Here is a 14,834-nt window from a genome sequence, read left to right on the forward strand (position 1 = left end):
TTCTCCGTGCGCTGCGCTCAAGAAACGCCGACGGACGCCCGACTTCGGTTATGTGCATCATCGAGCGACATCCCTCCGGACAGCGGATGCAGTCCCCTGACCATCGGGATCTCCTTCCCCCGGCGGGGCGGTCTGTTACGTTTCGCCTACGACGCGCGGTATAGCCGGCGCGGATGCAACGGACGCCGGGGCTTCGTTCAAAGCGGCGGACATTTTGGCCCGTTCAGCGCCGCCGATACGCCTCCCCGCCAAGCGCGTCCAGGCGTGTTTCAGTGCCACGTGTCTTCGTGTGTGCGTGTGTGTGTGTGTGCCCACGCTTGTCAAAGCGCGGCAGCCGGGGAGAGGAGCTCCCCAAGAGTGAAGCGAGGAGGTCTGACCACGGCGCCGGCCTGGCGATGCGTCACTACACTCGTCTCAACCTGTCTCTCAGCGTGTCCGTGGCGCCGTCACGTGCGCCAGTGACGAGGCGTTCCTTCTCGCCCTCAACTCCGAGACTATAAGAGCAGCTGCCCCCGGACGCCGAGAGAGGCTCCGATTTCTTCTGTCGAGTTACGTGCTCTCCCGTCTCTCACTTCGGTCGACCTGACCGCCCGCTCTTTTGCGATGTTAGAATAAACCAGTTGTTCTGTTACCAGTCGACTCATGCTTTGCCGGGACCTTCGGATGCTTCCAGTGCCCCAGGCCGCCAGGCCAACGCTACCCTTGGGGCTTGCGACCCGTTTGCAATAACGGGCGTCAGCGCTGAGTTTGCAACAACTCGTGCCAGCGGTGCGATTCCAACAGCACCCAACGTTTGTATGCATGTGGCTGATGAGGCTTCAGGCAGATGCAAGCTTTGGTGAGCTGTATTTACGATGTCATTTTATATATTCTCTGGCTGTTTCCTGTGGTTTTGTGCAGTTATGCTTTGTTAATAAACCTTTCCTTTCTTTTTGAAATATATGTCAGTGTTGCTCTCGTTGATTTTGGAGTGTCATAACAGAATTTAAGTGTGCTTTCGAGCAAAATATTCTGCACTGCTTAGCGTTCGCGCAGGAAGTAATCACAAGCCGAGCGCCTGAGTCTGTTTAAGAGACCCAAGAATTATCCTAGATGGCTGCATTGATAATAATTTGTCAGTGTGTAAGAAAGTACACCACACCTTGCATTTATAGCGCACATGCTCTTTTGCGTTGGTACATTTCGCACGCGCGATGTGTCCCTCCACAAAAAAAAAAAACAGAAAAGAAATCGGTTAACGCTAACGCTGCCGTGTCTTTTTTTGCCTTGTTTCCTGATCTTGCAATTCACGACTTATCTGATCTACAACGTAGTTGAAAACGCCTTGCGGTGATTACGTCCTTCTGCGCCTGTATTTTGAATGGTAGCTCCATAAACGTTTGGTTTGGCCCACAAGCGCGAACTTTATTTCGAAACATTTCGTAAAATAAGCGAAGACGCACCGACAACAATTCGCGGTCTTCGAGGCTCGAGGCTTACTCTAGCACTTGCTTTATCACAAACGTTCAATTCACCTCTGCTTTTGAGGTGAGATGTAAATATAATGATACACACACGCGTAAAACCGCAAAAGAGACTAACTTTATTAGAATCAGCAAACCCAGATCCTAAATTTGCGGTGTCTGCCATAGCGCGCCGCTACGTGCTCCGACACAATATGGCGGCGCTGCCGGATGTGTCACCACCCCGTACGGAGTAGCGCGGATCGAGGCACCCTAAGATGCGCAGAGAGAAGGCCTAGTGGTGGCAAAACCAAAAACCAAAATGCCACGTGACCAAATGCCACGTGACTTACCTGAACTCTGATTGGCGGACGCGCCGCGCGACGCGCTTTTTTTTTTTTGTTCTACTCCGAGCAGCAGCACGTGGCGGCGCGATTTCGTGACGGATCATGCTGGGCACGCGTCGAAATGACGCCCGCGTCCCACCATCCGCGCGTCAATCGCGCCTAAAATCGCGCCATGCGGTTCCGCCTTAAGCGTACAGTAGGGAAAAAAAGAAAATAAATACAAAGAGTATTGGAAAACGCTTTAAGGTCATCAAAAGCCTTATGAAAGAACAACAGAGGTGGTAGTGGTGGTAGTTCGCTGGGTTTATTCTGAATCATTCTGTCTCATTCTCGGCATCATTCTCCGCAAGCACATGGTGCCTGCAGTGATTCCTTCTTTGATTTCTGGTTTCTGCAAGGTAAAATAGATTTTTTAATGAATAATGCATATGCATCAACGTTTTACAGACACGACCGAAACAACAGACTGCGAACCCAAGTCCAGGAATTCGGTGCACGAACATATTGTGCCTTCATCGGCCACAAATGCTGCTACCACGAAACAAAAGGTGTTTCTTTTTCTTTTCTCTGTAAAATGCAAGCCTACGGCAACGAAGCGAGACTGCCAAGATAAAAAAGAAGATATCTACTAATGGAGGCACACATGAAGCTTTCAACGGTGTGGCAGTGTACGGCAGCAACGTACAGCAATGCCGGGTAGGGCCAACGCCCTCTAGAAAAGCTCCCTTTCCAGTTGGTGTTGGTAGGGCACGTGCGAACATTAACTGGAGCCTACGCTCGAACTTACAACGGAGAGCAATGAATCGCAAGGTGGCGCGTTGTCGCGGAAGCGGCAGGCCTGAATGCAGTCGGGTCTGCAAAAAACAATTAGTCCTTTTCGTGAGACGTGGTGCGAAAAGGCGAAAAAGATTACCGCGTGAATTAATCTGAGTGCTATCGTGCCAACACGCTATACTTTCGAGCTCAGGGTGGTAAGGGAAGAGTAACGCGGTCAGAAACACGGAGGAAGAAGAAGAAAAACAACGACCACCGTGATCATACGGTAACACGTCGCGCCAAACACGGGTTTTCTTTTATTGCGACAGCATTCAATCAATTATTACAGTTACCAGAGATGTATGTACAGACGGTGTTCCCGTAGTTAGAAACTGAAACGGGATCCTTGTCGGAAGGCAAAGTGCCGAGAGAAGGAACGAGGAGAGGTAGTGAAAAATGTCCGGCGAGGGTCGCCGTGACTGGGTGCAGCGAGCGCTGACGTTAACACTGAAATCGCCGAAACACGCGAAGAGCACACGCCGGAGAAGACAGGGAGTGGGGCAGAGTAGCGCCGCCCCAATGTTCTCATTTCTAGGGATTTCTCCCTAGATCAAGGGGCGTTGGCACCGACTTATAGATTTGGCGTTTTGGGGGCAATAAACAGGAATTTTCAAAACGCATTGAGAGCTATTCTCAACGATAGATTTATGCACCTGAAACCGCAGTTCGTAATTTTTAATTTAAATTCTCGCTATTCCTAACATCGTCGTCGGCTGGGATGCCGTTGTCATGCCGGGCGTAGCCATTAAGCGCGACGGACGTGATAAGAAATCAAGACTGCATCGTTAGAAAAGACGCCCTCTGCAGGTGGGCAGGTGTTGCAATGCGGGCTTGTTTGTATGTCATCTTGCAATGCTAGTGCCGGGCACACAAGGCCAGGACAACACAAGGAGAAACGGCGCTGGTGTAAATGCCAACCACATAAACAACGATAACTGGTTACTTGTTCCCGTTTTGTTTCTGTATCTTGTCGAAGACTGTTGTTTACCGTAATGTACGTCTACGCCGGAAGAGACAAAACTAATTTGAGTCATAATCGCTCTCCAAAAGCCGAAGAGCGGTGTGGTGTCGTAGCTTCTAAAAATAAGCTTGATAGATTTTAGTGTCCAGTGTCGTCAAAAGCGTTTTGTCAAGCTGATTTCAATGCTTCAAGAGGTGCTCCGGAGCGGAGAATTCAGAGGCCTAGGAAGGAAATGCATAAAAATCTCGTACGTAGATTTCAGCACTTCGGACGATGCATTATAACGTATGGTAAATTCTAACTGTATGCTAGTCCATTTCTGACCGGTCTTGCTATGAACGATACGAATCGGGAAAACTTCAAGCGAGATGAGCCACCGCCGCTTGAGGACAATAGAGGGTCAGCAGGAAGGGACAGGTATGAGTCGATTCTTATTGACTCTCGCCGCATGAGAACCGTTCAGGTTCAGTCGGGTGAAATATGAGCTGCAACACGACACATGGGTTCAATAGGGCGCCAAGACTGCACGGCGGCGCCGACATCCGAAATATTTGTGTAGCAATTACCTTTAATTGTAACGGTGTTCAGCTCTCCTATGATTCGTATGCCGGCGCTGCCATGCATTCTTGGCGCCCTTTCGAACACGGCCACCGTGTTGCAGCTCGTAATGCACGCGACTGTACACAGATTAGCACGTACCGTGCGTTTCTGGGCGTTTGTCTGTCTTTCGCGCCATAGTAACGCAATTATTAAGCGCGACGTAATAGAGCGGACTCGTGAAAAATGCCCATAAATATGTAAAACTAGGGATTTTATTTTGTCAAACTAGACGTTCTTGGGGAGCTATAGGGCTCACTATAGTAAGCACCATCCTCATATTTAGTGCCCGGCCACTCAGGCGCCACATGCAGCAATCCCTGGCAGACACAGAGACGTTCTTGGGAAGTATACGCAAGACTTTGGAGCGCATTCTTCGCCGTCCCGTTTTCTGCGTGCCTACGCTTCGCCATTTCTCAGAGCTTCTCTACGCGCCCAGCGCGTCGTAGGGGCGTTTCGACAGCGCGGCGTCATCCTGCTGCTTGTTCAGCGTGGCGTCTATCGGCTTCCTGGGCCGCTATCTTGTACACGTTCGAAAAGCCGACGTTCGATTTCGCCTCGCACGATTTTCCAGGCTGCGCCGATATCGCGGCCTATGCCAATCTAGTCAACTCGCAAAAATATAAGGCGAAATCGAACGTCGGATTTTCAAACGTGTACAAGATAGCGGCCCAGGTAAACAGCAACGCAGGCCATCTGTACAGTACGCGCCACCTGATATTATATATATATATATATATATATATATATATATATATATATATATATATATATATATATATATATATATATAGCAACTGAGGGTGGTCTGCTCAGAACCACTGTTAGTCGCACTTCGCTTCTCGAAGATGCAGGACATGTGTCGAGTGAGCTCCTGAACAACACTTGGCAAGTGGTGCGAACACGGTGTAAATCATGCATGCGGGACCTCAAAGAAGTGCGACGTAATGCTAGCGCATTTCTCCCGCACTTACTGCTAAATCGCCACCGAATTTTTTTTTGCAATAATTTAACGTGTAATTAACAGAGTAAGCAAAATAACCTGTCATTGTGCAGTGGTCTTCGGCTGCTAAAGCAGCAAATAAGCCCGGTTTGAAGGTTTTGGTAGTATTGTTTTTCTCTTCTAAATATATTTTAGGTGTCATGCTATATATAAATACCAAGCTAAGTAAATGTACTTTCTAGAGATGTAACATTTAAGTACAAATGTTAGGCAGTACTATGGAATATTATTTCTAAGAAAGAAATATTTATTCAACATTCGACGAAGCGTTGCCAGTGTTACACTGATAACGTAAAAAGAAAGAATAGATAAATAATCGGAAATACGCAAAATGTTTCCATCTCAAAAACCTATAATACGTGTAAGTTTGAATGTTCTACGTCATAACGGACAAAATATTACTTGCCAATTAGCAGAAACTGCCTTTTTCCTTCAGTGGCCAGATATATTTGGCCCCTTTAGAAAAGTTCAAAGCACAATACTAGAATGAAAATGAGTAAAAATATCTGTCATAGTGCATCCCTATTTAGGTCGGGTCTTACAAGCTCTCGGAAACCTTCGGCAGGTCATTGGAGAAAACATCGGTAGCATATTCTGCAAGTCCATTACTATTATTATCGAAGGGCATTATTTAGTAGATACGCTGCTGCGTACTTGTGTGCAAATCATCATGTCCTGATTACGCAATAGGTGTCGAAGAAATTATTTTTAAGCGATAGAAGACGCCGCGGGCGCGGACTAGGGCACTGAAAATAAGGTGCATACGTTCCTTGCGTTTAGGTTAAATATAGGAGCTGTTGGCATCGATTCGGTGAATGGGGCTGTTGCTGTCGTACATTCTGATAGTGACGGAATTGCGTGAATGACGTCTTGCGACTCCACAGATGCCTTCACTTACCGAAAAAGCTTTCCTGAAGCTAAACATTGCTTCCTGCGAAATAAGAATACGAGAATTAAATGCAAGGAGAAAGGGAACAGAGCAAACACAAAAAGAAACGAAACATGGCGCGTGTACACGCGGAGAAAGTAGTAATAATTATGTAGACAAGAAATAAGATACCGAGTTTGTGTTGAATATTAAAAAAAGGAGAATAATATTTTTGGTGATACGTCCTGCAGTGCCTATGGCGATTGCTGCTCAGCAAGACTCAGGGCGGAAACCCGCGGACACGGGGGCAACGTTGTCTTAAGGCGCTGTAGCCACATTGTTTGGCCCAAAACAGAATGAATGAATGAATTAATTAATAAGTCAATCAATCAATCAATCAATCAATCAATCAATAAAAGAAACACACAAAGAAGGCCTGTTCTCACAGGATTTCGACGTGTTACATTGGCCACCATAATATGCAGGACGAGCCACACATTCCGTTATTTCGAGAAAGCACAGGCCAGCCTAAAATACGTAGCAGAATTCTTTTTTTCCATGACCGGTAAGAAAAACGTCGAAACCGTTCGCGCGGACGCCAGTGTGCGTTCTTTGGAACCTCGTTTAAATAAATCGCTTTAGATTACTTAAAAAGAAAGAGAGAATATTTAGTAACTACGTGTAATTCGAAAGTACGGCTCTCACCGCAATTCACCACGAATTGCTCGTGCAAATCGTATGTCTAAGGCAAAGCGAAGTGAGTTGCGAGGCGCTGCACATCATACCCCAGAAGTGTGGTAATGTGTGCAGCTCGCCCCCCTATAAGTAGGTAATGTTACGGTATGCTAGTCGACGTTGCGTTAATTTTCGGCGAGTTTTCTGCATACTGCATATGGAAAGAATGCCGGGATTCGCCTACCAGACTAGCTTGTGGCTCAGAGGTGTTCGCGAATCGCGAGAGAAAATCTTCGAATAAGCTACGTTTACTGCAAACCGGGACGTACCCCCACTCCGTATTCTATAAATAACGTTCTATAAATAACGTGCGCGATGGCATCATTGACATCAGACACATGCTGGCGGGCTGTCCCGCGACTCTCGCCGAGCCCGAAGAAAAATGGCTTTACTGGCACAAGATGATATCAAGCTCTTCATATAAAGATCAGCTACGGGCTGTCCAGAGGGTCCACGATGACGCCATAAGGCTCGGCCTGGCGGTGCCGACGTGGACGCGGCCCGCCTCGGTCTGAAAAGACCGGGCTTCAGGACACGAATAAAGTTTTGTGAATGAATGAACAAATGGCACTTACCGGCGTGCAGATAAACCTGGCTAGTGTCTGGACGTTCAGGCGGTTGTATTGCATGATATGGTTCAGCCGATTCTGAAGCTGCGACAATGGACATGTTTTGCTAGAGCTTTAATCTGACGACAACATGCTGTTTGATGTATACGCTCAACTACGAATACCACGATGTTTTTGCTAGAAATTAATTTTCGACTCCTGGCGTGAAAGATAATCTGTAGAATCTCGTACTTACAGATGGTGAGAGGTACATCCACATGCATCCGAGTACTTGCACTCTGTCCCGAATTCTCAGCGCTAAAAGAAAACGAAAAGGAGATACAAATACACGAACAAATCAGATAAAAAAGTTCAGCAGAGGCACTTGAGACTGCTTACGTGTGGGAATAGGTAAGCATTACAGTCGCTTTGGTGAAATGTTTTGTTCGTTTTTTTTTTCTGCGCGGTCCTTGCCCGCGCAAAGCTCTCGCCTGCGTTTTAACTGCGCCTCGGTAAGGCCAAATGAAAACGCGCCAGGCGTCTCAACACGCTAGCTTGCCCGCGAGGAGTTCGCAACTCGAAGGAGCGCTCAGCTGTATTCGATAGGACATTAATGCTTTTTTTATTTTATACACTCATTTTATACGCTCATGACGTGGCGCCACTTCTTAACCATTGGCTGCCACGTGACGCGCGCGATGCCGCACGTGCCAGGCACGCATTTAGTCAACCACAACCGTGGAGCCGACGTGGCGTTGGCGACGCGTGCTCGTCTCCCACGCCGGAGGCCCCGGTTCGATTGCCACCCAGACCGAAATTTACCTGACAACCTTTTCAAAGGCATTCAATTACTTTGTTTACAGGAACCTCCCCGAGAAATTTTCCACGATTACGAGTATTTTCTGATATGGTTTTACTCTTTGCCGTCGGCCATTTTGGTACCATAATTCGGTCACGCCGCCGACTACGACGCCGGGTTTTCGCGTAATGGGGCATATAATGCTTTCGCATCAAAAAATACAAATCGTCTGTTCGAAGTCAGAAGCTTACAGATCGTGGACGCTGCGGAAGAATCGAAGGTCCTTGCAGAACGCCCATGGGGCATCATAAAATTAATTCTCAATCAGGAATGAAGTTCTAGATCGTAAAAAAATTCACAGTGACCTGTGTGCTAATGCTAGACTCATGCTAAACTTTGACCATTTCATGACTTGAGAGTGCATCTGTGTCTAAGTACAGTAACTTCCACTCCATCCCGACAGAACTGCAGCTTTCACAAACTGTGGCCGTCCAAACCACGCCGTTAAGCTCCGAAAAAGAAGGCCACAGACTTAATGAGTCGCACTGTTACGGCCTCATTACGGATTCAATAAAGCAACCGCGTTTTTGTGGCCGTGGCAAGGTGATGAAAATGTTAAGGGCTGTTCAGGTATCCAGACACTGCAAAAATATTGTCCCCGATTCCACACAGCTTTAGTGTTGGGATTGCAATACCCGGCTGTGTGTTGGGCATGTTTGTAAACGTACCTGGAAAACATTTTAGCGCAGGCAGACAGAGACAAAATGAACATGTTGACACACGGGTGCGCTAGCGCACTCTCGTGTCTGCGTCTGCTCTAGTCCCTGTCTGCCTTTGCTAAAATGTATTCTAAATTGTTGTCATTATTAATGAACGCAGCCATGCTATAATCAGCTCCACAACGTAGCTTCGTTCTCATCTCGATATAATAGCGGTATAATGTGTAGGTGAAGCACAGTTCAAAGCCAGGGAGTCAGCAGGGTCGGGATCCGTATGTAATATATAAATCTGTCGGTTCGGAAAGGAAAGACTTTCATCGATCAAAAGAGACTGTTACGTCGAAAGGGCTGACGGTGTTGTAATATACGCGGGTGTGACATGTCGACCCTACGCAATAAGCGAGGAACAATTGCCGCTGCACAAAAGGAACGCCGCTATGCCAGCTGTCTCACGACACTGTAGCTAGAAGAAACGAGAAGAACGCGTCGAAACACGATGGCGTACGAGGAGACCGATGGAAAACAGTCGTCATTTGTAGCCAAGTAGTGCTGACGTTTTGTTGGTTATATGCCGGTGGTATACAGGACCAGGAAAACTAGACCCGTGCATCGGAAAGCCAGAAAACCAGGCACACAAACAAACGGCAATGCTTCCTAACTAGCTTTTCATTTGTTATAAGAAAAATGTTCAAGAAAAAAATGTAAATAATAATATAGTTGGTCCGGTTTGTTTTGTGCTGCCTGGCTTCCTGATGCTTACATTTGCGGACTACACGAAGATGCACAGTAAAAAAAAGTGATTCGGCTTCGTGGTTTTGGCTGCACTGCAAAATAAAGTTGCAGCCAGGGTAGGGTGGCTAGCCCCCCTAGCCAGGGATAGTGCGCCGGCGTGGCCGTGGCGTGGTATGCCCACAGCTTCTCGGCGAATACCTGCAGTGTTTCTGCGCACAACGCTGCACGACCGATTCCTCGCAGCGTGATGACGCGTTCAGTCGGCTTCGCCGCTCTGTGTCCCGAAAGCCGCTGCATATCGAAGGGCCCCTCATCAGGCCACATAGCAAATTTCGGTCGCACAGTGGAAGCTGTCACGTGCGCTCTAGCCAGCGTTCTGCCGCAGTAATTCTTCAAATCGGTTCATTAACAGCCCCGACAGAAATATTTCAGCGCCGCGAACCCATGACTTTAGGAGGCGAGCGCCACTGCCAAGCGAGACACTCTCTCCACTTGCCCCGTCTAGCCTCCGCAAGCGAAATCCCTTCCCTGCGTTCTCCTATACCGCAGCTGGAGGATCGCGTGACGTATACGTCACGGGCCCCGCCTTCATTTCCCCCTCACTTTTGTGCTGCGCGGCGCACTTCCGCTGACGGCGTCACGCGCGACCTGTTGCGTTTGTCTCGTTTCGCGCGGCGGACGACCTTACGTGTTATGCACACGAACACCTGACTAGCGGTATAAGTTAGCGCCGCACGAATACTGAGGCAAACGCAAGAGAATCACCGAGCATAATCGGGCGCTGGAACACGGTAGGAAATGACTCTGTTTCGTTGTCTACGTGTGCGACTGCACTACGTGGGAACAAGCAGACGAAATGCAAGTACACCCGCGAGCAAAAGTATACGGACTACGGGAGCGCGTACCAAACTTTATGCCAAACTGCATCGACGCGCCGTCTACCGAGTCGGCGCCTGCTGTCGAGAGGGTCGCTAGAGCAGCGGTGCGCATGCGCGTCCCATCATATCTGCTGGCCTGACGTGTAGCTTTGCCTGACGTGGTTACGGTGCTCGTAGACTAAACGTCCACTGGGCGTCGTTTTCTCTGCTCCGTCGCATCTGGGCCATTATCTTGCGCAGCGGCTACGACTGGGCTGGCACGCGCGTCCCCCGCGCTTCGCTTTCGTTCTTTATTTTTTGAGTGGGGGAAGGGGAGGGGGCTTACCGCGCCCCGCACTGCCTTCTCTGACGCCTCTAGATCACTCTTATACTCTTTATCTCCAAGAACTCTGTAGCAGAGCACGTGGCCGTTAGTCAGCACAGCACAAGCCTTATCATTTCTTCTAACCTAACTAAGGGCAATGACATCCCAGGCAATGCCTGATAATTCCTCAAAGAGCCCTGCTAAGCTGGTTTCACTCGAGAGTGTTCGCGCGTTAAACTTTGCCAGATTCAGGGAGAGAGAGAGAGGGAGATAAGATAATGCAGAGAAAGGCAATGAGGTTAACCAGAGGTAAGTCCGGTTGGCTACCCTACGCAGGGGGAAGGGTTAAGGGGGATAGAAAGAGAATGAGTGGAAGGGGGATATAGAAAGAAAGAGAGACAAGCACGAACAAAGCGCGTACACTACAGAGCGGTAGGGAGCGGCATTCTTACGGCCAGGTTCAATTTCCAGTGGCGGCCTTTGGGACTAGAGCGGCAGAAAAGACAAATAGTTTATAAACTGACAGTGAGCAAAACAATTTTTTTTACCTGCGCCAAACACACACACACACGTGGCTGGCGCTTGTGTGTGTGTTTTCACGTTTGTGTGTCTCTTTCGCGTCGTTCTAATGAAAAATAAATGCACAGTAAACCGTACCAATGAACATGCCCTAGAGATATTGAGTCTGATTCAATTACCGTTTATTAGTCTACACATATTATGAATCAAATATTTGCCATCAAACATTGCGCAAATAAACTTTATTCTTTCAATTACTCATTTCATTACGATTTATTGCGTGTGCGGAACTTTCTATGCAAGTTCACCTCCCCTTGTCGAGACGACGCGACTGGCAACCTCTTCCGACTCTCCGCAATAAGCTTTCTTTGCGTGACTCATTTTGCGTCACGCATATCTTTCAAGGCCTGTACAGCTGCTTTCCACGAATAAGTGCTTCAATATGTGGCCTAAAGGAGCTCGCCCTGTCACGCATCTGTACAACTTATTCCTATATTGTGCACATCTCAAGTGATGGATCGGTGTCTTGCATTGCCGACACGACGCATTTCGTTGTTCCAATCTTATCTCGTTGTCGGCGTTTCCAACTGGGCCACAAAGCAACCTCTATGAATGCGTGCGTAGATGGCTGCCATCTGGAAGCTAGTTCGTCTAATTCCGCGGGAAGTGCCTTAGAACTGTGTTTTAAGACGCAAAGCTAGCTCTGTGAGGCGCTGACTGTTTGGTAACACGATGATTTTATCCCACGTGCTTGCTGATGTCGAGACAGAGCACGGTTTGAAAAGAAGCCGCCGCACGAAACTACAACGAATACCTTGACCTTGTGGGTGATTATGGCAATAAGGTCGGCTAGGCCAAGTTCACCCTAAGCGATGCTATGCTATTTTTGTCTCAACTACATGCATGAAAGATGCTAACAGTTTACTCTAGCATAGTATGCACGATGTTGCAGATAATTTCTTGGCTCACAGGGAGAATGGTCTGCACCGAATCAACAAATAAAATATAAGATATCTGGGGCCGTGATATTATAGCGTTTCTATTTTTCTTTTCATTCTTCACTCCGTCTTCGGCTAACACGAAGACAAGCTCCCGATAGCGTCGAAATTGTGCACTTGCCGGGGCGGATGATACAAAATGAATACAATGGGATGAAAAGAATCTATTGCTCCTCAGTCCTCTATCGCTTATACTGGGCGTCAAAGTCAACGTTAGTCAAGTCGTTAAAGAAGGAAAAACGGGTGCAAGGTAACATTATAAGACCTAAAGTATTCGGCCGTCAGTCGTCTTCTATCACCAGGATAATTTTTAAGGACTAATTACCTGCTAAGTAGACAAGATAACAATGGAGATAACTATTTACATTAGAGCAATATATTCTCGCATAACATAGCGCTCTGAAAACGACTGAACGGGATGTTTAAGGGCTTAAATAGGTTGATATAGCGGGTTTTCCAGCCGTTTTTTTTTTTTTTTTTTTTGACGTTCAGTCGCATAATTACGATACGCGTACCATCCAGAAGCCTACGATAATGATGTTCAATGTCACTCCCCGGTTTATATCGGATCCCACGGTACGAAAGTTCTATACAGAGGGTCTCTGGTAGGCGCCTTCGACAACGGATCCCACCACACGCTCTGTAAACGTTAACTTATGACAAAATCTGCGCGTCTATCGAGAAAGCGACTGAAGGCAAACACTACCACTGAGACGAGGGTCTAGTCGGGCGGCACGTTTAATGCACCGAGAACGTCCAACTTACGGCAGAACGCAGGAATTTTCTTTTTTGGAGCGCACAGGCAGCAGGTGACGCTCAACAGCAAGCAGACGCCCAGCACCGTTAACCTCATCTTCCTGGTAGGTGAACTCGCTGCGGGACGTTCCTGATGGCCAGCGAGACAGTCGTTTGCAAGACACCTGGTTCGTTTCGTGTCCTTCTGAGTTAACCTTCCAGAGCAGCCGGCATTGGTGCCGACAGCAATGTGTGTCGCACACGTCAATCAAAGTTTCAAACATTGTTGGTTACATTGGCGGAGTGGGCCGCATTGTTTGCATTGCGTCTGTCTAACCGGATTGGTCATATGCCTGCCTTAAAGAAACAATGGAGCGCTCATATAGGGGTCCTGTCTGGCTAGCTGTAGGTGCGTCGTAACTTTACGCATGTTACGACAGGTTCTTAAAGAAAGGGCAGCATGCACGAAACGGCTGTCTTCGTGCGAATAAATGACAAAGCCGCTTGTACAATGACACAACCTATTACACACAACAGTCTGACAAAAAAAAAGAAGACAGGTTGTAAGTATAGCACATGTGGATGCAGACGAACACATCGGCGTAACACAAAAATTTGATAGAACGCCGTCTCACGATGGCTGTCGGTAGTTATGCGCTTAGCTAATATAGCGACACAACGTATAGCCACTGTAGAAACGAGTTCCGCTGCTTGTGCTGTAGCGCGCTTCCCTAAGAACACTCGGCGCATTCTGGCGCCGCCGCCGCGAAGCCTGTCCGAAATGCATGGCCCGCCGGTTAGTGCGAGCGCTAAAAAACACGCCCCCCCCCCTCCCATGCGGCAACCAGGCTCCTCTCTCCCACATCTTTCTGGACACGCTGCGACGTCTAGTGGCGCTGCCTAGAAGTCCACACGCGGCCTCCTGGACGAAAAGCGGGGCGCGCCGGTACCTGAAAAACGCCGAGGAAGGTTCCCTCGCTTGCTGCACACCCTATGACACCTACTTAGTTACCCAAGTTGGTGAGAGGTTCATCGAAGAGCAGCACATACCCAGTGCATTATTTGGTGCAGCCTACTAAAGGTTCTGGTTGCTGTCCTTAAGGAACCCTTGTGACGTGGCTTCCATTCCAGTCAGCATCGTTGGTGGTGGTGGTGAAAACGGCTTTATTTTAAAAATTCGCATATTGGCCTCCGGGCCTACATCAGTCTCGCATCTCCTATATCAGGGGATCCAGGCTGAAGCCAACAATATAGAAGAATAGCAAATTAGCTTGCGGGCCATCAACCCACGCCCGAAGGCCATCCAGAGCAGTAGGTACTATTAGTTCTCAATGAGCGTGCCTTCGTTGAATGTCTTCTGTGGCAGCGCACTTGCAAAGGAGGTGTGCCGCATCGACCGCTTCTCCTTTGCTGGTGCACTTTGAACAGGGCAGGAGTTCCACTTGTTCCTCAGAGTCCTGCGGACGCTGTCGCCAACGTTCCACGATGTGCAGTGAGAGTGCGACGCCAAGTCGGAGGCGCCGTAAAATCACTTCCTTCTTTCTCGTCGGGCGGGGTGGGATGACGATGGAGCACGGTGGAATTAGAACGCGTGCTTCTTGTTATTCTGGATCCCGCGCTACTCGAAGGGACAATATGTGATCAGTTTTGTCGGCGCTTTGATCTTGGTGCAGTATTGTTTCGTTTCGCGCCTGCGCAGGAGCAAGTTCGTGGGCACTTCATTTCCCTGTATGCATGTTGCGAGTTCTTCAGCGAGCATGTGTATGCATCTGGCTAAAAATAACGTGTTATATTTCTATTTAAGTTCACGGAGTGTCCTTTAGAAGTCCGTGT

The 14,834-nt window shown here is 48.2% G+C and overlaps 1 protein-coding gene across 1 annotated transcript; it reads right to left on the bottom strand.

Moving 5' to 3' along the window:
* Positions 1–2,071: 2,071 nt before the first annotated feature.
* LOC126538888 (uncharacterized) lies at positions 2,072–13,232 on the bottom strand. The gene is made up of 5 exons (XM_050185605.3): positions 13,032–13,232; positions 7,574–7,635; positions 7,345–7,422; positions 6,065–6,097; positions 2,072–2,180 (listed from the first exon to the last, which is right to left on the bottom strand). The coding sequence occupies exons 1-5, from the start codon at positions 13,117–13,119 to the stop codon at positions 2,094–2,096; spliced, it is 348 nt and encodes a 115-aa protein (XP_050041562.2). The 5' UTR covers positions 13,120–13,232; the 3' UTR covers positions 2,072–2,093.
* Between the last annotated feature and the right edge of the window lie 1,602 nt (positions 13,233–14,834).

Source organism: Dermacentor andersoni, chromosome 8 (assembly GCF_023375885.2).
Source record: "Dermacentor andersoni chromosome 8, qqDerAnde1_hic_scaffold, whole genome shotgun sequence".
Lineage (NCBI taxonomy): Eukaryota > Metazoa > Arthropoda > Arachnida > Ixodida > Ixodidae > Dermacentor > Dermacentor andersoni.

Coding starts and splice junctions, on each gene's coding strand:
- LOC126538888 (XM_050185605.3), bottom strand. CDS start 13,119: ATGAGGTTAACGGTGCTGGGCGTCTGCTTGCTGTTGAGCGTCACCTGC. Junction 7,636..13,031: donor GAAAATTCCTGCGTTCTGCC/GTAAGTTGGACG, acceptor GTTTTCTTTTAG/CGCTGAGAATTCGGGACAGA. Junction 6,098..7,344: donor CCAGGTTTATCTGCACGCCG/GTAAGTGCCATT, acceptor CTTATTTCGCAG/GAAGCAATGTTTAGCTTCAG.